At 53.4% G+C, this 22,440-nt stretch overlaps 1 protein-coding gene across 2 annotated transcripts; it reads right to left on the reverse strand.

Moving 5' to 3' along the window:
* Positions 1-5,256: 5,256 nt before the first annotated feature.
* DYNLL2 (dynein light chain LC8-type 2) lies at positions 5,257-11,031 on the reverse strand. Of its 2 annotated transcripts, XM_080374253.1 has the most exons (3): positions 10,873-11,031; positions 7,340-7,478; positions 5,257-5,657 (listed from the first exon to the last, which is right to left on the reverse strand). In XM_080374253.1, the coding sequence occupies exons 2-3, from the start codon at positions 7,469-7,471 to the stop codon at positions 5,520-5,522; spliced, it is 270 nt and encodes an 89-aa protein (XP_080230379.1). In that variant the 5' UTR covers positions 7,472-7,478; positions 10,873-11,031; the 3' UTR covers positions 5,257-5,519. The 2 variants fall into 2 exon arrangements, with proteins under 2 accessions (XP_080230379.1, XP_080230378.1); XM_080374252.1 differs by lacking the exon at positions 10,873-11,031 and having other exon boundaries at positions 7,340-7,498.
* Between the last annotated feature and the right edge of the window lie 11,409 nt (positions 11,032-22,440).

Genomic DNA, 22,440 nt, shown 5'->3' on the forward strand with positions numbered 1-22,440 from the left:
GCAATCTCCTCCCCCTGAAAGCACTTCATTCACACCCAGGCTGGAAGGAGGTGAAAGAAAAGGCCACGCACATGTTTAAATGCAGGGGGGCCCTACAGCATGAGGGGCTTGGATCTCTCCCCAAAAGCCTCCCCGCCCAGCAGACCCGGGGCGAGGGCACGCAGCCCGCCGAGGGTCTGGGCAAGCAGCTGAGCTGCGGTCAGGCTGCTCTGCAACGGCCATAAATCAACAGAGACGCGTAAGCAAGGGAGGGAACAAAGGACATGGAGAGATGCCATGGCATCTGGCAGGGAGGGCCGTGGCGGCCGCGCCAGAGGATGGCGTCTGAGGAAAGCCTCTGACCAAGTCTGCGAGGGTCCTGGCCCCATGTCTCCCAGCTCTCCAGAGAGGCCAGCGAGCAAGCGCTGCTGTGCTGGGCAGCAAGGGGCACATGGGGACAGGAGACGTGGCAGAGCACGACATCCCGCCTCACCCACAGCCCCCGCAGCGCTCCCGGGGTGCCTCTGCGGCACGCTGCGCTGGCCCACCATCGATTTTTCCACCAGGCCACAGCAGGCTCTGGTGCATTTGCTGCGAGTCCCCAGCACTACGACAGAAAGACATGGACTGGGAGGCCACTACAGCAGCCTGCTTCCACAGGCAGGAGGGAACAAGCCACACCAGGGCAGGAAAAATTTCCTCGAGCTTAACCCAGGGCCAAACCCTGCTAAGCAGCAGAGCAGAGCCTGAGGTTGCCCCTCCTCAGGGACGGGGACCGGACCGGCGTCGAGCAGGGCAGCTCCCTTCTAACCCCCTGCGCTGAGTGCCGAGACCACCAGTGCTCAGTGCAGGAGAAGCATGGCGCCTGCTGCGGCTGACAGCAGGGCTGGTGAAGGCACTGACCTGATGATAAGCAGTTATTTGTCTCATTGGTAATGAGTTATTACTCAGCCTCAGCTAGAGACACTGCCCTTAAGGGAGGAAACATCTGATCATCTTTTAATAAACACAGTTGGCTCCTGCAAGGCTCCTTCAGCTCCTGTATCTACAAAGCGCTCTGAGACACATGGCTTAGGCACAGACAGCGCTGCTATGAGTCACAGTCTGGGAAAGGGTGTCAGAATCCTTGCTCAATAAATAGAACAAAGCAGGGAAACCTCGGGTGGGCAGGGATGGCACAGCCCTGCTTCCTTCACCGCGTGGCACCAGCCTCCCAAGGATTTACTCGTCGGAGACAGAAAGCGAGATAAAAATGATTTCCACATTTTCTCTCTTCATCTCAAATCTCCCGCAAAAGTACTGCGAGAAGGAACATGTCCATTGGGTACCAGGATTTACCAGTGACAGGCTCTGCTTCCACGTGCTTGGGGAAGATTAACACTGCAATGGCAGTGCCGCAGGCTGGCTTTGCTGGATGGAAGGAGAGCACGGACCTGCACCTTGGCTGTTCCCATGGGAGCAGGGTGCAACACCCAGTCCCTGTGCAGAATGTTCAGTGTAGGGAGGACAGCACTGTCACTTTGTCCCTTCCTGGAGTCCCAGGTGGTCACAGAGAAGGGGGAAGAACATTGTGCCAGGCAGGCAGGGAGCAAAGCTAGCTCTCCCTGTTAACAGTCACAGAATTTCTCATGTAGCTTTACACCATGCTCCTTCTGCAGAAGAATGAATCCTAGGCAACGTCTGGTACACACACATGGAGCACAGCTACCAGAAAACAGCCTGTCTGCTCTTCAGTGCTGCAGAGCTTTGCTTTTGTAAGGCCACATATGGAAGAAATATTCAACATGAGGAGTAACTTGGCTTGTACAAAAGAAAATAACGTGATACTCCCCAACCACAAACTGCACCGTTACCTGCAGTGAATGCACACGCACATCTGCGGACACTGTCCTGCACCCAGACCTCCACCCACAGCAGCCAGCACCTCAGACTCCCCTGCAGTCAGACGTTTTCCAAATGCTTGTAAGGCAGGACAGTACCATATACCGAGTTCACATTTAAATAGCATTTTTGCCCAAACACATCTGGAAATGGTTTCTTTCTCCAGATGTCCCCCACCAGATACATACCTTCCACTTAGTGCCCTAGATCCAGATGTTTCCAAATAGCTTCAGGCCCCCATCGAACCTGAGCAGCCGTCCTGGGGACACTGTTGGCCCCTCCAGCACAGGAACAGTTAACACTCCAAGGCATCATGCAGGACACCTGTGCCTGATGGAAACTAGAGACAAAGTGGAGCCCAGCAATGGAAAAAGTCGAAGCCAAAAAGCTGTGTCAGACAGCTGCTGGGGAGCGGGAGGGGAAGGCAGCAGGAACAGAAAGCTCCATGTTAAAACCTCACCCTGCTCTCAGCTGTGGAGGGAAAGCACTGCTCAACTTCAGGCAGTTTGCACCTTGAGCCCCTGTACAATGCAAAAGATGGTTTAGGGAGAAGGCTGAGGACACAGGATGATACCACTGTCCATTGCAGGGGTTACGGGGAGGTGAGCAGGACTGTTTCATTGCCTAATTGCTAAAGGTGCAAGCCAGAGTATTTCCTTAGCCTGAAGCAGGACTCCTGCTGCAGCAACACACAGAAGGAAGAACCAAACACCCCTTCTACTTGCGTATGTCAGTGCCAGGTCATGCTGTCCTGCCAGGGACCAATTTACACCAGCACCACAGACACTGGATATGTGGCTAGAAGTGGTGCTTTCCCACAAATGGAACTCAGGTTGGAAAAGTTTTTTCACCCTAACTTTGGATTAACAGCCTCCTGTGCTGCAGCTGGCATCCAGAAGCCAGTTTCTTTGCCAGCTGCTTTGACTAAAAGCCCTGTGCACCAAGGGAGCTCAACTACCCAGCCCCACAAGGCTGCAAATGTTTTCTTGGAGCTACAGCATTAATCCAGACCTAGCCAGGCCAGGAGTACAGAGCCCCAGTACAGCTGGAGCTTTGCCCAGCAACCACACTTCCAGCTAAAAGGCTGGCTGGGCCTACTGGAGGAGGAACATCACTCCCAGCTCCTCCCCAAAGTTAAAACCACCTCTATTTTTCAGCACTGCCAAGGGTAGGTCACAGCAGATTGCCTGTGCATGACAGCCACGCTGCTGCTTGCTCGGGAGTTTTGGGGTCAGCTCATTTTATAGCTGCCTAGCATGAAGCATGTTCATCCACAGCTCACCTTCCCCTTGTTTCTCATGCTAGTGTTACCATCCCACAGTGCAGCTGCTGCACTATTGTAGCTGGTACATGCCCACAGCTTTCAAGATCCCAGGAAGGCCACAAACTCAAATTTATGTTGCATCAGGAGCAAGACAGCAAGCTGAAGGGGGTTGTTTAAGGGCACGTCCACAGTCCCTGCAGTGCAAGAGGCATTAAACATGCATCAGCTTCAGGCAACTGGCAAGTTTCAGGTCTCACCCCTCTACTGAGCACAGGCAGGAAGCCTGAAGGCAAAACCTACTTTCCTGTGAAGCAGGGAGACACCTTTGAGTGCGTACAGGACTCAAACTGTTACCACCCCCAGTCTGTCTGAAGCCATTAAGAGGTTATCCCCAGTGCATTCATATCTAGGTTACTTGGCACACAAGCATCTCATCAGGGCCACAGCAGGACACACTCCCCTTAACCCTTCCTTCTGGTGCAGTGTTGGAGCCAGGCTAGAGGTCAGCACCAGCACAGACTGGCCACATGTTCTTCAGGTCAAGTTTTTCCCTCTGCAGACCTGCCTTCTTTGGGTCATCAGCATATTCCAGGGCAGAGAACTCGCAGCTCACTCTCTCTGGCCAAGTACAGTTTTTGCTTGGCACAGCTGGAAATGAAGAAGAAACTAGAGGCTGTTTAAATGTGTCAATTCACCTTTAATGTTTGAAAAAAATAAATGGTATTTGAGCCATTGCAGTTATGAAGGGAACAGATCTTGCTCCACAAGAGACCGTGAACAGGTTCACATTAGACTCATGCTTGGAAAAAAAACCCAAAACATTCTCCTTTCAGACCCAGAGCAAAGTTCTGAATAGACAAGACCACAAGAGTGCCCCAGACAATCCAAGGCACATTACTCCAGTGCAGACATTTCCATCAACATGAAGTTATGACAGCTACATTCTTTCTAGTTACAACATTGTTCTATCAATATTACAAAATTAGGCATACTTTGGATTTTGCACAGAGACAAGAAGGACTTTTACTTCAGGAAGTAGTCAACCTGGGTCAAGTCATCTCACAATGAAGAGCTCCCTTCATTCTGCCCTTTCTCCCCCAGCAGTGACTGACTACCAACACTAATCTCAGACACATTACACTCACCAGCCCAGTGATACTGTCTATGCATTAGTTAGCAAACCAATAAATAGACTTTATGACAAGCACCCGCTATTTACTTGCCATCACACAGCATTTCCCCCCACCCAGATAAAAAAAACTTCCTGCAGTGTAATCCAAGAGTCAGTACATACTAAGACAACATCACTGCTGAACCTATTTGAGACCAAGACATTTGTCTGCCTTTGAAGCAGATGTCACATGAGTTTCCTCCACACAAACATCACACGTAAATTTAAACTTCTTGGTACTGTGCTTTAAGAACAAAAGCAGATATCAGAACATGGAGAACAGTCCTCCAGAAATAGCTTATCAGCTACAGAAAATAATTAAAAATAAAAGAGACAGTGGCCACTTACAAGTCTTCCACACGACTAGCTTGCTTTAAGGAGAGCATCAAGTTAAGGCAGTGTTGAGACAACTGGCTAAGAACACACCAAATAGAGCTGTTGTCAGTAGTCACCAATTTGATATCCTACTCCATTGCAGGGATGGGCCACGTGGCTTTCGATCTCAGTATCAAGGTCTAAAGACTTCAGCCGCAGGATGCTGCTTTCTGCAGCAAGCGGCAGCTCAGGGGGTTATCTGTTGAAGTCTTCTAGACCAGGCTGAGTTGCTTACAAGTCTAGGTCAATGTTTCAGCAGAGCCAAAAATACGGGCACTGAAAGAGAACACCGAGGGTGCCAGCTGCAAGTCTGTTTATCACAGTCCAAGGTGGAGTTCAACTTGTGTGTGAAAGCCACATAATCAAGAGCCACCCCACCAGCTGTCAGGGAAGGTCTAAGTACCTGCACTGAGGTTACTGGGAGAGCCAGCTCTCTACAGTCTGCAGGGTGGGTACAGAGGCTCACACTGGCTTTGCTCCTTGTTACAAGATTAACAGTCTAATAAAACTCAGTAAGGAAGTCAGGGTCTTTTTGGCCTGCCCAAAGTTTTCCCAGCCTCAAAGAAGGAGTTACCACTGAGGGAGCTGTTGTGGAATAGTTTTATTTCTTTCCACGTAAAGGCCATTGTTTAAGCATTTACAGGTTTCCTAGTGCAATACAACCAAAAAAAAGCAGTAACAAAAAAAATGCCGCCTTCTTCCCAGGCAACTAAACAGAAGTAGATTTTTACTGCAACATATACACATTAAATATAGTATACAGTCCATGCAGCGGCATAGCCATGTTAAAGGGAGTTGTGGCTTCAGCCATCAGTGCATTACAGTCCAAATTTCACTTGTTCCTACTTCCTATCCAGACTTGAAGAGAAGAATTGCAACCTGACCCAAGTAAAAATAGATGAAGTGCTTTGTCTCGTGTGTTACATAGCTGCCAAAGTTTCTGCCAACAATGCAGTGCCAAGTTGGGTTGTATTTCTTGTCAAATTCCTGAAGAAAGAGAAGAGAGGCATTAAGGCCAAAAAAGCCCACATGAAAATAGTTCTAAGCACAAACTCTTAGCTGGCTCTGTTCACACACTATCACCTTTCCTCCCAGCTGCAGCATCTCTAGATTCCCCACTGCAAGACACTACTGTATCAAGCAAGGTAGTGACTGATGCAACCAGGCCTCCGCACTGGATTGTTTGAAGGATCCAACAGAAGCAAGTGATCTCCTGAGACTTGGAGCACCCATCAGCCCTGGGCAGAAAGAGCAGATGCAAGAGCCCTCCTTGGTACAGTGCTATGCAAGCCCTGCGTGTAGGCTAGCTCAGGGGAATATTTCTCCTCTCCCATTCCAAACCCACTCACAAAAAAAAAGATTCTGGCATGTCTGCTCCAGCAAGGCATTTGAGCTTAAAGGTCACCTAAAAAAAAAAAAAGGAAGGAGAAGTCTGCCTTCTGCTGTTTGGGACTCTTCTTCACATGAAGAGACAAAGTCTGCATTGAGAATTAGCAGGCAAATTCACAGGCCAGACAGCACACAGACCTAAGAGGTCAGAGGCAAGCAAGCCAAATGCTGGCTTGATAGCTAGCCTTCTCCTATTAGCAGGGAAGACAGGGTTAAAGACCATTTTCCTCCCCTTAATTCATACACAACTCCTAAGGACACCCTTACCTCCCCTGAGACAGAGGCAGAAGAAAAGACTCAACACTCAAGATTAAAGCAAGCGTTTGTCCTCAGAAAGCAGCAAAACAGTTTGAGCTCTTTGCAGGTAACCTTTGAAGTAAGGGAAAGGCTTTCTTGCCAGGCCATGAAGGTGTGTCAAATTGCTTCCCTCCTCCCAACACACTCTCAGGATATAAAGGCCAACTTTTTTTGGGTGCCTTCTGTTGCACTCACTTTACAGGCTGCATTGCCCCAAGCACTTTAAGTTAAGTCTTGCCTCAAAGTGATCCAAGAGGTTAGAAGACACCTTTGAATCCTTTACATTCAAGCACAGATTACAAGCAAGTCCCAAAAGCTAGCCCAGGTGCAGGACTGCATTGCATCTGAAGTCATACTTTCCTCCTTCAAAAGCTCTTTGCCTGACCATTCAGAGAAGTGGCTACAGAGGGAACAGACAGCTCCCCAGATGCCATCAGGCATGAGACTTTGAGCTAATTGGCTCCTGCAAACAGGGAGAGACCTCTTCAGAAGCCAGGGCAGCTGCTTGCACTGTTTTTGAAGTAGCACCTTTCACAACCCTGCCAGCCAGCACAAGGCCCCATCATTCTTCACACCACCCACCCCAGAGCCAGGAACATGCACAGATACCCACTCTGAATGAAACAGAGCAATCCCACCCTGTACCAGTACTGAAAGCAAGCAGCAGCATCCATGGAGTAAGTCCTACACAGAGACTGCAGCCAGCTCTTTCTAGGCTGGCAAATCCAGAGGGATAGCACTCCCACTGTTTGTGCAGAGCTTGCCAGAGCAACAGACCTGGCTCTGCTCTGCCATAGCCCTCCTCTGACCTTGGAGAAGTCACTCCATCCTCTTGGGAATAGCAGTAAAGAAGCCAAGAAGAAAGCATCTTCTCCCTCCAAACACGCAAGTAGAAGTCCCAGACACTCAGGCTCATGACAGGCACACATACTCAAGAGCTTCAGGAAGTCTCAGCCAGAGCAGCCCCCTCATCCCGTAGTTACCTTCTTTATATATGCTGCAATGTCCTTTTCTATGTTGTACTTCTCCATTGCCTGTGTAGCACAGTCTACAGCATCTTGCTGCATGTCCTCGGACATGTCCGCATTCTTGATCACAGCCTTTCTGTCAGACATCGTGAACCTAAGGCAGAACATAGATTCCTTTAATCCCTCCCCAAGAAAGGAGAAGCTTCCTGCGCATCAGAGGTTGTCCTTTCTATCACAGGCTGCGTCACAAGCCGATACTAAAAAGCCCTGTTATGGTCAGGGTGAGGTTATCAGGGTAGCCTACAGCAGTCCCAGACTAAGGTGCCCCTTTATAGCTGGAGCACTGTAGCACTGGCACTGTCTGGAGGTTAGATCAGAGATAGTCCAATATCACCACCTGCATTGAACACAGGCAGGGAAAGCTTACTGTGTGGGAGGAGACGGGATCTGCAGAGAGCCACTGCCCTCATACATCAGTAGGCTACAGCCAAGTTTGCCTTCCAGGTGCACCAGCAGTTTGGAGCATCATCTGTTCAGAGCCCTGCAAGCAACAGATCCCAGACTGTCTGTTACCAGCAAGGGAGGCTTCAGAAGCATGTTAACAGCAGCAGTGCTTTACTCCACCCCCTGCCAGGAGTTACAGTTACTGCTGCTAGTTTAGCCTGGAAGGAGTGTTGTTCCACATTTAGCCTATTACCATCCCCTCAGCTCACTGCTGCTTTGCCACGGAAACCCAGACTTCAGCTGTTCCCACGGGACAAAGCTGGTCTGACAAGCCAGAAACAGGGTAACACCATACTGCAGCCTAGAAACAGAGGCAGCAGGAAGCAAGCCCCACCACAGAGCTAACAGCTAGCACCTGGCAAAGCAGCCTCCCCTATCCCCCCCAGTTTGTGAACCACAACACAGACACTAGAAACCAGCATGGTAGTGCTGCCTGTGACCTTTATGAAACTAGAAAGCAGTGTACTGGAGCAGAGCATGTAGCCCCCTTCACTCTATAAATTAGTTCAGGTGCTTCCTACCAATAACCGAAGCCATTTACACACAGATCTGCATGGCCTTTCCAGGGAGCCATTCAGCATTGGGAATTTTCCAGTGCAGTTCACATTTTCCTAGAAAACTGAAATCCTGCAATCCCAGCCCTGCAGCCTTTCTTCAAGCAAAGGCCACAACACACACCCTGGGGAAGGAGGCCCATGCAGGAGTGTGCCAGCCAGCAGCAGGCCAACACCCCTCCAGGCACCAGACCCCTCACTCCCAAGCCACACGTGAGGCCTGGTGAGGATGCAAACATTATCTGGGGGAGCAGCCAAGCAAAGGTTTGTGCTGAGAAGGACCATAGCTGCTTACCCTGGCAGCAGCTCTTACCAGAGCATATTAAAACTTTGTGGGAATAAGCTTCTTAATGGCAAGGAGTGCCTCCAATTAAGCCTGTAGAGCACCATTATGTTTCCTAAAACCTTTTACAATGCTGTAAGTCTAGAGTGATACTATCAAGCATATTTTGAAATAGTGAAACTACACATTTTTAGCTTTACTGGGGAGCAAAGAAAATCTGCTGCAACGATTGCTTGCTGGAACAGTCCCAGAAAACTGAAGGAGTAGCTTTGTTACAGCAATTAAAGGAGCCTGCTATCCAGAGAGAAAGAAAATCCAGTTACATAATTGCAGCCCTATGATTACAATACTTCAATTCTTCACTCTGCCTGCAGTTGAAGACTTCTATCGCCACCTTAATTTATACATTTTAGATACAATGTTTAATAGAGCACTGCTATTAACATACCCTAATAGCATCAGGAAGAATGACAGGCACTGAGCTCAAACACCAACAGAGCACACGCCCCTACCACAGCTCTGGAAAAGCCACTTCCAGGCAGTTTGCTCCCCTCCGGTTTAAGCCAGTGGGTGTGAGCCTGTGGCCCAGAAACCCTGGCAGGACAAGACAGGGCTCAGAACAGCCTAACCAACTGCCCGTACATTTGGATTCACTACCCAGGAATCCAGCAAACCCTTGGAAAAGTCTTTCAAGGGCCCAGCCTACAGGAAAAGGGAAGTAGCAGAAATTCACTTGTGGGTTATTCTTCCAGGAAAGCCTCTTTAGGGAAGAGGGCAACCAAGTCCTCACACACATATGGCCTTTGCACACCTCCACTGCACGCCGAGTTCAGAGGGCATTTGCCATTACATAACCAGCCACTGAGTGACCTGCAAAAAGCATCTTCTTTCCTCATTGTTTAGGCAAGGAGCATCTCAGTGCAGGCCCATGCCGCCAAGGGCCAACAGCGCTATAGAAAAAACTGATCATCCTTCAGTAGAGATGCAAGTGCTGGCCAACCTGCCCTCCCCAGCACCGCACTGCTCCAGGGCACAGCATCCCTCACGTGCCAACCGCGGGCGGGGGGGGGGGGGGGGGGGGCGCGGGGAGGGTGGCGCGGCTGGCAGCATGCTGGGAGGAAGGTCCCCTGCACCCACCACAGGGCAGGGAGCATCTCTGAGCATCACTCCACCCACCCAAATGACCACCACAGAGCAGCCCCAGTCTCAGCTCATTCCCCCATGGGGTTCTAGAGGCAACCTCCCTGTGAGGCAGCCCAGCACCACCACATACACACACACATTATCCCTAAGCCACCAAGATCACACCTGGCCCTCAGGGTCTTGCCACATAAGTCTGGTCCTCTCAAGAAAGCCAAAAAGCCCCAGCACTCAGCCCAGGGCAGGACGAGCCTGGAAGGGGGTAGCAGTACAGCTCCAGCAGCCAGCCCTTCACCAGCACAGGGTCTTGAAGGAGGAAGAAAAGACCACAGCACTGGCAGCTGCTCCAGGGCAGGATGAGGCCATGGGAACGGGATTAGGCCCAAGCTAGCACCCAAGCCTTCCCTCATCCGGGTAGAACGAGGTCCTGGAAGGAGTATGGGGCTCAAGCCCAGCACCAACCCCAGCACAACAGGATGGTGCTTTGGAGGGGATGATGCTCAAGCTCAGCAACCATCCCTTCCCTCAAGAGGGCAAGACGCTGCTTTGAAATGGGCCGAGACACAACCCCCCACACCCACTCCTTCCCTCCCCGGGCAGGATGGGGCCCTAGAAGCAGGACAAGGCCTAAGCCCTGCACCCACCGCTTCTCACCGGGTCAGCACGGAGCCTGAGGACGGGGACGAGGCCCAAGGCCGGCACCCACCGCCTCGCCCACCCCGGCAGGGGAGGGCCCCGAGACGGGGGTGCGGCACAGTCCCTTCCCCACCAGCGCAAGAGAGGGCCCGGGCAGGCGGCTCCCTGGAGCCGGGCGCATGTGCAGGCCGGAGCCCTGCGTGACCTTCACGGGGGGGAGCCCCGGGGGCGCCCGAGGCAGCGATGACCTTGCCTGTAGCGGGGCCGGCAACGCAGCGGCAGCGGAGCACCGGGGTGGGGCGGGCTCCAGTCGCCGCCAGTAGCCCCCCCCGCCCCAGGGCCCGAGCCGCCGCCTCCTCCCCCCCGCCCAAGGAACGACCGGTGTCAGGCGAGACGTAGAGGCCCACGCCCCCCCGGCCGGCGTCGCTCACCTTCACAGTGACAGAGCCACCCCGCGAGGGTGAGGCACGGCACCGAGGAAGAGGAGGTGGGAGGAGGCCCGGACCCGCTCGCCTCAGCCCGCTCCGCTCCCTGCGCCGCGCCAAGCGCTCTGCGCCTCGCCGCCGCGCCGCGCTCAAATACCGCCCCGCCCGCTGCGGCGCGCGGCCCGTCGCTCCCGCATTGGCTGCGCTGCCCGGCACGCCGCGCCCCTATTGGCTGTTCCGCGGCGCGGCCCGCCGCCCCGGCCCGTCCGCCCGCGCTGTTCTGCCTACATCCTGTTTCATCCCACAATGCCGCGGGGCGAGCGCGGGGCGGGGCGGGGCGGTGCCTCGCGGGGGCAGGGAGTAGTCCGGCGCTGTGAGGGGCCGCGGCTGGGCCGGGGGGCGGGGGTCCGCGCCGCCCTGACCCCTTGCCGGGATGAACCCCCTTGGCGGACTCTCTGCTGCCTTAGGGGGCCGTGGTTCCTCTGCGGGGGTCCCCTCTGCCTTGGGGCCCTGGGTGGTAACCCTGACTCCTGCGAGTGATCCCCTGCCTTGGGGAGACCTGGTCCCCTTATGGGTAACCGCCTGGGGAGGGCCTGATCCCCTGGGGGGAACCTTGCTGCTGGGGTGGGCCTGGCTCTACCCTTGTACCAGGTGTGACAGGGATGTATGTCTGGTGGCAGACCCCAGAGCCAAGCTAAGCCCCACTGCCAGCAGTCCTGCAGCAGGGTACCCACCAGGGTGGTGGGCAGTCAAACCCCGCACTGCCTGTTCTGTGCAGACCTCAGGGTGGGAAACAGCGGAGGAGACTCACACTTGTAACCCTCTGCTGCTCACACAGCTGCCTGTGGGGTCTCGCAGGGTCCTGCACTGGAGCAGCGAGGGAGCAGCAGGGGCAGCAGGATCCTGGCATGCAGGTGTGACACCAATGCTGCAGCCACTTGGCTTTCCCGCACGGGGCTCCTGCCCTGGATAAATGTGCTCCAGGCATACACCTGCCCCCAGGGCTGCCCCTGCAGGCCCATCTGTTAAACTGGCCACCAGCCAGCTCCCATTTTGGTTGCTCCATTTCACTTGAGCAGAGGTGCCAAGAAATCCTTTGCAGAAGGCACCTGAAGAAAAGCCCAGCAAACCAAAAAAAGTCCCAGTTCCCATGCCGTCCCCATTTCCACACCACCATGCCTGCACAGCACTGCCTGGTATGACCAGCAGCAAGATGGAAACAGCGCTTGCTGGGCTCAGCTGGCGCTTAATGAGACCAGTTTTAATTGCGTGTGTGGCCTTAAGAACCAGGGAGACCTCTTCGAGTACTGAGATCTATCTAATTTGATTGCTCAAGGAAGAGAAGGCTACAGCTGATAACAGCACTCGGGGGACAGGCTGGAGTTCACTCCTCGGCTGTGCTTTTGCCTTGCGAGCAGGCGGTCTGGGAATGGACCAATCCTTTTTGCGAATGAAGTGGATATTTCCTGGTGTGACCTTTGCAGTCTTTGAGATACTGGTCAAAACTCCCAGCAAATAAAATATTTACTATCCCCAAATAGGTCTGGACCTAATCTTCAGCCTTAAGATAGCAGAAGCCAGAAGGCAGCAGAAAAGCAAGTGAGGACTACCACCGCAGGGTGCGGCACTAAGTTTGTAAGACTACCACTGGCAGCATAGGACCTGACCTTCAGCCTTCAGATGGATAATTTGAGGGCATCAGCATTCCCTTGGAGCTAAATGCTCCAAGCCTGGGTGCACGGGCTGGGGAATGGCTGCAGGTTGCCTGCTGGCTGGCCAGCACTGCACACATGGGAGCTGCAGTCATCCTGGGGCTGCACCAAGCACCGCTCTGGTCAAGAAGTGAAGTGTCAGTAAAAAAATATGTGGTCAGAGTGGAGGGTTGGGCTGCAGCTGTCAAATTACAGAACCCTCTGCGTTGCTCTGGGAATTAACTGATGGTCACTTTGAACCCCTGGAGCAATGTTCTTGCTTTCTCTTGCAGGCTGACTTTTCTTGCTCCCTCTGCAGGACAGGAGAGCTGACAGTGCCCATCCTGCTGGGATGCAGGTGATGCCCTGCACCCACTGACATGTGCTGGGTCACCACAGGCCACCCCCAGCCGGGACCATGCCTTCCTCTCTTTTGGATGCCAGTGCTGATGCAGTAACAGGCTCAGCTACAGCCCTTTATGAGCTTCCATCTTAGTGGCATTGGGACTAAATATTTTCATGATGATGTTTCCAGAGGCTCCACATGACCGGAGGGAGCTGCAGGTGCTGATCTCAGGGCTGAGGCGTGGGAGAGGCCATGCCCAGGCAGATAATGGGCAGCTGCCAGAGCGAGACCTACTTGAGAGAGGCAGGAGGTTGGAGTCCCCCTGGGGTGCCAGAGATGGGGAGCCCACAGGGAGCCCCAGGAGTGGTGATGGGGCAGACCCATGTCCCTGTAGGCTGTGGTCCAGGCTTGTCCAGCCGGAGCGGGCAGGCTCCCCCATGCTGTGCTGCAAAGCAGCAGAGCCGGTCATCCCGGGAGGCTCCCAGGAGTGCCGGGCTGCGAGGGCAGCAGCTCTGCTCAGGTTGGCTGCACGCCGCTTGGCTGGGCTATTTATAGCTCTGCCAAGTCCCTGTTGAGGCAACAGATCTGAGTCTTGTGAATCTTTTTTATGAGCATCCCAGACTGGGAGGCACAGAGCCTTGGCTCTCCCCTTGCCAGGCCAGGCCAGAGCCGTGGTTTGCATCAGGGTGGCAGCACCATGGGCACAGAGCCTGGCTATGGCCCCGTGAGGCACGCGGACAGCCCGGCTGGGCTGGAGGAGACAGCTCCCTCCCTCCCAGCACTGAGCTGTGGAGAAAGCCCTCCGCTTTTTCTCCTCTGAGGAGCTCTGGTATCTGGCAAACACAAACCCACTCTCACAGTGCTGCTGCCGTGGGTGAGCCAGGCCTGTGGGTCGGGATGCCATCACCCTTGGCAGAGCCAGGTTGCCAGCGTGTATTGCTACGCCATCCCAGACCAATGAAGGAGCTTCATTAGTGGGGAGGGATCTGAGCTGCTGTAAGTCAGATTTCTGTTCCCACTGCCATGAGTTTCTACTTAATGCTCATGTGTGATACAGTGATAATCACCAAGTCTGGTTTTATTGTACTATTAATCTTGAGCTGAGGCAGCTGACAGGGGCTCGGCAGGTTTTAAGGTTAGAGGCAGCTGCTGAGCGATGCTCGTCCTGTCTGTCCTGCACAACGGGAGCCCCAGGCTTGCCCATGAGGACTCCTGTGCTCCTGCTGTTTTCCCGGTGCAAGTGGGTGCAGAAGCAGTGCTTGCCTCCCTCCTGCCCTGCCTGTCCCAGGGACACCCGTGGGTGCCATCAGCCCAGGGCGGGAGGGAGCTGCCCTGTGGACCCAGATGCAAAGAGACAAGGTATAAAACAATGGCCATGAACCCAAATGGCTACAGTCAATGGTCCACAGAGCTGGCTTCAGTGTGGGTGGTTGCTTCTGTCATCCCAGTGTAAGCCCATCCCAGTTACATGCTGCCTCCTTCCCCAAAGCAGTCAGCAGCGAGAAGAGGTGCAGGAGCCCCGTTCCTGCCCAGCACAGCCCTGGCCATAGCTGCTGCCGGGTGCTGTGGACTCGGCACTGCTCTTTGCACATCAAGGAACACGGCCTTGATGGAAGAAAGTGCTTCAAATGCCACGGAAGGAGATGCGTTCCTGAATCATGACAAAAAGCATTTATTTATAAATTCCTCTGAGTGCACTATATAAGGCACTTCACAGGAAAAAGGGCCTGGCGGTGAGGAGCAGTTTGCCATCTAAGGCTGTGCTCCTCCTGCCCTGTGGCTGCACGCTTCCCCACAGGATGCATTTCCAATCCCAGGCAATTTTAAGTCAAAAAACACAGACTTTGTGCACAGCCATAATAAATGCAGAGGTCTGGGAACCAAAAGCTGGGCTGACAGTGCGGCTGCAGCATCACACCAGCTCTGCTTCCATGCTGCGCCTCCATAGTAACAACCCCCATAGGAGATTTTTCTTCTTTAACCTACACCCGCTTTGCTACAACTTAGCCAGTTACTTCTGCTCTGCCCTGTCACGGACATGGCACATGGATATGTTTTGAAGCATGTGCCCACAGCAGAAAACTAGAAATGTTGCTCTCATCTCCTCTCCCTGCAGGATTTCCTTCCCTCTCTCCTCCAGCGTGTCTCCTGCACCTCTGCTTGACTCCTTGCTCTTCTCCAGGCTCCATCGATTGCTTTCTTTTCCCAATAATTGATAAAAACAACAGCACCAGGAAAGTACCTTATTTTATTATTCCCCTCCTTGCTCTCCCCGCATGTCCTGAGGGGTGTGGGCATAGCAGTGACACCCAGGTACCTCAGAGCAGGGCTGCTGCTCCCCACAAAGTGGAATTTGGCCATTTCACCCTACCAGCACAAACCCCCTCTGTCAGGTCCTGCCTGCTGCAGCTGGAGCGTGAACATCACAGCCAGGGCGGCTGCGGGTACTCTTCCTCATCGCAATCACCAATAATCATCCTCCTGTGGCTGATGCATCGAGCAAAGTGCTGGCAGCTCCCGATCTCCTTGCGGAGATACGCTGCAAAGCAGCTGCACAGAAACGAGATGCAAGCATGAGAGGGAGGCACTGCCAGCAGCTCAGCCCGGCGTTCAGCTTCTGCCAGGGGAAAAGCCTTGCAGAGTCTGACCCCTGGCAAATTGCATGGCTCTCCCCTGCAAGTGACAGCCTGTTCATGAGGCACCCATGGGGTGGCACGCACTGCCCAGCGGGATGGCTCCGCATGTGGCCAGGCACCCCAGTGACCTGCCATCCTGGCACCCACATTGTCCTGGGGCAGGATTCAGCCAGCTGCTCCTCCTGGGTGCTCATATCCCAATGCCAAAGCCTGGAGCCTGCCTTGGGCAAGGGGAGCCAGACCTGGCCCTTCCTCATTGCTGAGGTCCCCAGCCACCAGCTCTCCGGCTGCTGGAGCTGGGCCCCTCGCCCGGCCACAGCCACCCCCCAGGCTGCCCAGTGCGTTATTTTTTACCAGGAGTCAATTGTTTTGGCAAGTGTTTTGCAAACTGCATTATGGAGGGTTTGCTATCGGTCCTGGGCTGCTTTGATCAATCTTGTTTGCGAAGCAGTTTTCAGTGCCCTGGTTAATGTACGTGATTATCTCCCTGAATCCCTGCTATAGAACCTGAATAAATCCTGTGGAAAAAGAAAATGTGCTGTAAAAGGAAACGCTCTGTAAAACTCCAGTGGGAGCTGCCACCGCTGATGCCAAGTGTTTGATCGCTGTAAGCGGTTGGTTAATGTCAATATCAGACCCCAAGTCCCCCAGTTTATTGTTCACAAATTTGGGATGATAAAGCATTTTCACTATCTGCCATCCTTTTCCCTGCACAGATCCAGTCTGGGAGCATTTCGGTCCCCCATGGATTACTCTCACATCCCACGGGGAATGGGAACCAGGTTCTGAGCACTCTGAGCACCTCGTCCCCATGCCTGATTTGCACAGGCTTAGTCTGGAGTGAGACCAGTCTGGAGCGAGACCAGAGTGCATAAATACCAGCCCTGGGGCTGTCCCCCATGTCCCCCAGCCAGGAAAGGGATCGCTACCCTGGCAGCAGTGGGGTAGCAGGCACCGGGGGCTGAGGTGGTCCTGCCCAGGGAGAAATGCTCCTTCATCAGAAGAACCACCCAGGACCAGGTCAAACACATCCCATCAGCATCACGCACTGGGGCTCTGAACCCCCCCACCGTGGCCTCTGGCCATGCATTGCCTTGTCCCCAAAGCCAGAGTGGCCCTTCCGTGGTGCGGGCGAGCACAGAGCCATCGCTGCTTGTCTCCTGAGGTCTGTCCCCGAGCAGAAGCAGCTGCAGCATGGCACCACGGCAGGGCAGCCTGGGCTTATCTCCAAAGCAAATGGGCTTAAAAATGTGACAAGCTGGAGACGGCTCTTTGTCTAAACATTGCTTTCCACGAGGTAGTGCGTTCCTTGCCATCCCGCAAGCGTGATAGAAAAAACTAACACTAAATGACTTGTGAGCCTTATTAATATGTATTCAGGTCATCTGCGCTCTGCAAGTTTTTGCAAGTGACTTGCGGTGTGCAGTTCATGTAGGATCCATAAATAAAAATATCTCTCTGGAATCTTGGCGGGGTCATATTAGCACAGGAACATAACAACTGCCTTGGTGCGTGCTGAGGGACAAGAGGCGACACAGCCCAGCCAGGCTGAGCTGCCCAGCCCACCGCTCGCAGGTCCCGGCAGCCCAGCACAGGCTCCCACAGCAGCTGGATGCACCAAGAGCTGGGAACTCCCTTTAATCTGATCTCTCCTGAGGTGGAAGATGGGTTTAGAGACAACAAACACCGAAGGAGAAGTCACATCAAAGCCACATGCTGTGTGACCATGCAGCGGAGTGTGCTGGGGTCCCAGTCCCACTGTGAGACAGAGGTTTTGGGACACAGATTTGGTGTGCTCACAGGGCCAGGTCAAGGTCGAGTGTTAATTTTACTTCTTCCCTTGAGTTTCTGCATTTTTTCTTTTCTGTCCTTCCTCTTATTTGGACTTGGTGTTCCAGCACAAGCCCTAAACCCAATGTGGTTTACCTGCAAGGGGCCCTGCCTGCATGTCAAAGGCTTTCTAAATTTTTAAGGCTGGAAGGGCTGTTGTGATGATCTGCTCCACCCTCCCACGAGCCACAGCATGCACCAGGGCTGGTGTTTTGTGGCCAAGCAGAGCACAGCGCTGCCCTCAGACGAGCTCCGGGGTGCCAAGGCATGCCAGGTTGCTTTGGGCTGGCTGCAATGGGGGGATTTCCTCCTGCACCACCATGGCACATCCACAGCAGCCATGGCTCTGTCTGCCCTCTGCGTTTCCTCCACTCTGCCACGGTCCTTCCTTCCCTGCTGCGGGTCAGCCATGGGCTGCAGTCCCCAGGGGTGTCCCTGCTCCAGGAACACGCTGGGTGTTCATAGGTGAACGAAATGGGAAACCTCATGTAAATCACTTGGTGCTCCTGCATGAAATAATTGAGCAGTCATGCACACACTAATTGGGCATTCATATACAAAATAACTAGGCACTCATGCGTGAACTACTTGGGTGCTCATGCATGCACTAATTGGGGGCTTATCTGTACAGTAATCAGGCATTCATGCATGCACTAACTGGGCATTCATGCGTGGACTAATGCTACCCTTGTGCCTCAACAAATCTGTGTGCAGGTTCACTGTGTGCTCATGCAGAATCTTTTTGGTTGCTCATGCATGCACAGGTTGGGCACTCATGAACCTCCCAGGCACTCATGCATGAACTAATTGGGTGCTGATGCATGCACTAATTGGGTGCGCATGCGCGAACTTGTTGGGTGCTCAAATGTAAATTAACTGGGCACTTGTGCATTCATTGATTAGACACATATGCATGAATTCATCAGGCACTCATGCATGACCTGACTGGGTGCTCATGCAGGGACAAGCGGAGCCCAGCAGAGCCGCAGTCCCACACAGGGCAGGGAAACCTGCCAGTGCCAAGCATGGGGCAGTGCAGCACCAAAAATACCCGCTGGTTTGCCCAGCACGCATGAGCTGGTGGTTTTGTCTCCCCAGCAGCCTTGCTGCCACACGCGAGCTGATCTCACACCTTCCCCCGAGCTCCCCAGGGCGTAGGAAGCAGCTACTGCCATGCAGACAACTTACACTCTGTTGTGGCACAGCACAAATACAAGAAGCTCCAAAAGCAGGAGACAAGGTCTCCACTGTGTAGAATGATCTAGGTCAGTCTCACTTCTGCAATGATTTATTTAAGCTCCGGCAGTTCCTGGCCTGAGTGAGCGGAAAAAAATAGAATCCCCCATATTTACACTATTTTTCTGTAATGTTTATGTTGTGGAAGCTACAGCATCATCTGCCAGTGCCACTTTAATCCAGGCCTGCAGACATTTCCACAACACACTCACATTTCTTGGGGTTGTTCTTCAAGGTGGAGCAACTTGCTAAGCACAAAATCACAGCCTGCAAAAGCTGTCGAGTGGATGTTTCTCACTGGAAAGTACATCACGTCCTTCAATCACTATCGAAGCTTTACCAGAAATGATCTTGCCTTCCTGAATTAAAAAAACTGACCATTACGAGTGGACTCAGAAGCAAAGCAGCTGGAAACAACCCACTATGGGTGCAACTCTGCAACCCCACAGCCATCAAACGGGGAGCAGTGGGAGCCCCGTGCCGAGCAAGGAGTCCCGCAGCACAGCCAGCACCAGCCCAGCAAAGCAGGACCAGAACCGAGGGGCTCCCAGGATGGGCGCAGGAGGTGATGCCTAGCTAGGTAGCTATGTATATAAATGTATACATGTATATATATACCAGGCAGGTATTCACGGGCTCACTGTGACACAGGTGCCAGCCCACCGGTGAAAGCACTAGCCAAGCCCTCCTCGCCAGCCTGGTCAGTCATCTGTTGATGCTCTCGCTGAACCCTGTGGAAGGAGCTGCAACAGTTGATCCAATCAATAAATACACATTTTACACATCCCTTAAGTCTGTAATATATCTCTGTATATAAGCGGCCATGAGGGATTTTGTTTTAATTAGACGAATGCTTAGGGCTACTCTGCCTACCACTTAATCTGCCTTGGAAATAGAGCAGGGAAAGGTCCCGGTGCAGAGCTCTGCTCACAGCCCAGCTTCTTGCCTGCAGCAACCCCAAGGCTCAGCAACGGAGACGGGGCAGAGCAGGGTCTGTACCCACCTCCCTCTGGCACCCCCAGCACCAGCCAGGAAAGTAAGCTGTGCTAACTGGAGGCGGCTCTGACCCCACCACCCTTTGGACTCAGCTCATCTCCTGCCACAAGCCTCACAGCACAGAAAGTGGCAGTTCCTTCTCTAGGCACAAGGGACTGACTTATAAAGGCTTGGCTGAAACCCTGCTTGCACCTCCAGTATGAGTGCAAGGGGGCCCTTCTGTTGGGATGCAGGGAATAATCCCGCTTTCCTGTCAGTGATGGGGCTCTTCCCCCTGACAGAGGCACCCTGTATAGGAAAGTCGAGCATCCAACCATTGCTCACCGCAACAGAGCCACACTGGGGAGATATCCTCAAACAGGCACAGCACCTACCTAAAAAGCACAGGGCTTCCTGCAGAGGCAGGAAGAAACCCCAGGTTTTGGTATTTTAATACTTACAAAATGTCGTGGTATGCTTCCAGCACACAGCCCGTGCCCCAGGGAAGCCCCTTGCAGCAGGACAGCCTCGCCCTCGCAGTCTGGTGCTGGCTGCGGGGCTGGGGGTGCATGGCTAGTCATTGCTGTGCTCTCCATTCCTCTCCTGCACGCAGCAACACATGCCCAGACTTGATTTATCAGGGTGTAACTCATGTGAGTGCACCCCATCCCCTGCCTGGCACCCCCCAGGGTGGGAATTCTGGGCAGGGTCCAGCCACATCCCCTGTCTGAGTGGTGCTAGTTATCTATGGCAATACAGCGGGGAGGTGTCAGGAATGCATTTCATGGCAAGCAAAGGCTAGAGGTTTTTAGCAAACAAAATACACATTGCCAAAGTTTGCCAAGGTGGTGGTTGTTTTAGGGGAATCTAACAGCTGCTTAGGTCCCACGGCAAGGAAATATCCATGGGAGGGGACCAAACCTCTGCACAGAGGCGTGTGTCCTTGGGAACAGCCCTGGGTGGCCTCAGACAGCTCTGCCTCCCTGCCGGGCTCCACACGAGTCCCTATGTCAGCCACCACCAAACACGTCTGTCTTTGCCATGGAGCCCCAGGAAGCCGGCAAGTGTCCCCAGGCTCCCCATGGCTGGAGCAGCACCCAAACCTGAGCTGTCAGTGTGAACTACCAAAGCAGGTGTCTGGAACGTTCATTTCCAGTTCAGCCCAGTCCCACCAGTGCTTAGGGGGTCCATCACAGTGCTCAGCTCATGTTTAACTCCAAAGAGGCGAGCAATTGGTTAGGGAGCAAAACTGCTCTCTGCCCAGTAGTAGTAGTAGGAATAAAAAGGGGAATAATCAACAACAAAAAAAAGCCCTAGAGGAAAAAAAATACTCAGCGACATCTTTGATGCTCTCGGAGCAAACAAAAGTATGCAGAGGCACTGCTTTATGTACGTCCCTAGGCCCGGCAGCACATGTTTATTGCTCCTTCTGCCTCTGCTGCTAACGGCAAACAATCCCGGCAGGGGCCAGCCCAGGCAGCGTGCCACGGCCGCGCGGCCGCGGTGGAGACATGATGGACCCTGAGCAGCATGTGTGTGCACAGCCTGGCTGCGCGCCGCCGCCGCGTGGTGCCTGGGGACCGCAGCCGGTGCCTCGTGCGGGGCATCACGTCGGTGGAGAACACACGGCTCGGTGGTGGTGGCCCCGGGGGCCTCCCGAAGGCAAGGCTAACGTGTGCTGGGCTCGGAGGTCGGCAGCCATGAGGAGCAGGAACAAGGGCTGGTGCAGCAAGGAGCTCAGCGCAGCGTGTTTTATCCCCTGGCTCTGGGAGGGCTCTGCCCCGTCGTGTCCCACCTCCCCACAGGCTGCCTTCTCCGTTCACAGCAGCGCTGCAGAGGCTGAACTCAGCAAATCCAGCTCCTGCTGCAGAACACCCACCGTGTCTCCTTAAACGCGAAGTGGTGCACGTCTAATGAAAACCTCCGTTATGGAAAGGCGAGGGAAGGAAGCAGTAACGTCCTCTGATATGCCGCAACATTATCCAAACTGTTGGGTTTATGGTTAACTGGTTCCCATGAAGGAAATGCGGCTTTTACTGGTGCTGCGGCTCCCCACCCTCGCCAGCCCAGCTCTCCCAGACCTCCTCATCCCGTGAAGCTCGCTGCTCCTTTGATCCTTCCTTTCTCATGTGTGGTATTTCAGCATATAAAAATGTTAATATGCTTCCTGGGAAACTATCAAAATAATATCTGATGTTCATGCTTGCATGCTGCCTCTAAATTAGAATGATCTGCTATTCTTATTTACTATCCTCAAGCAACTGCACCCAAAAGGCGTATTAGGAAAAAGAAAAAAAGAAGGTTCCTTCTTTGTATTTCACATTGTAGGTGGGCTATCGTGCTACCAGTAAGCCCAGTACCACACAAGGAATGAACATTGACTGGGTTTTGCTTTTCCCCACAGAGCGGTGAGGGACAGCCACTGCCAGCAGCGGATAGCCAGCGTGTTCCCACTCCTAATTTCTGATGACGTATTTTAACTTGCTCATTTGAAAGCAGTTGCTTTTGCACCTTTCACCTTTAAGAATGATTGGGATACGAGCAGCAAGGTTTCCTAAAAGGCAAACATCTGCATAAAAAAATGCTGTGAAACAGGATTTTCAGTGGGACCAGGAACAAGCCTTTTTGCAGCACCTTTTTGCCATGGTGCTGGGCTTGGCAAATGGCTCGGGAACGAGGCCCCTGATCCCACCCCAGGCCTTTTGTAAATGTCTAGTTTATTTTTCCTCGCTTGTTTGCCTTTCATCGAGCTCAGATAGTAAAAATACATGGCTTGGTGTCACTCCTGCCTTGGTCTGTGTTGCTCCTTGTATTCAAGTGGTTATCGCAATCCCTCACCTTTCTCAAATGTTTACATAAA

This window comes from Falco punctatus, assembly GCF_963210335.1.
Source record: "Falco punctatus genome assembly, chromosome: 1".
Lineage (NCBI taxonomy): Eukaryota > Metazoa > Chordata > Aves > Falconiformes > Falconidae > Falco > Falco punctatus.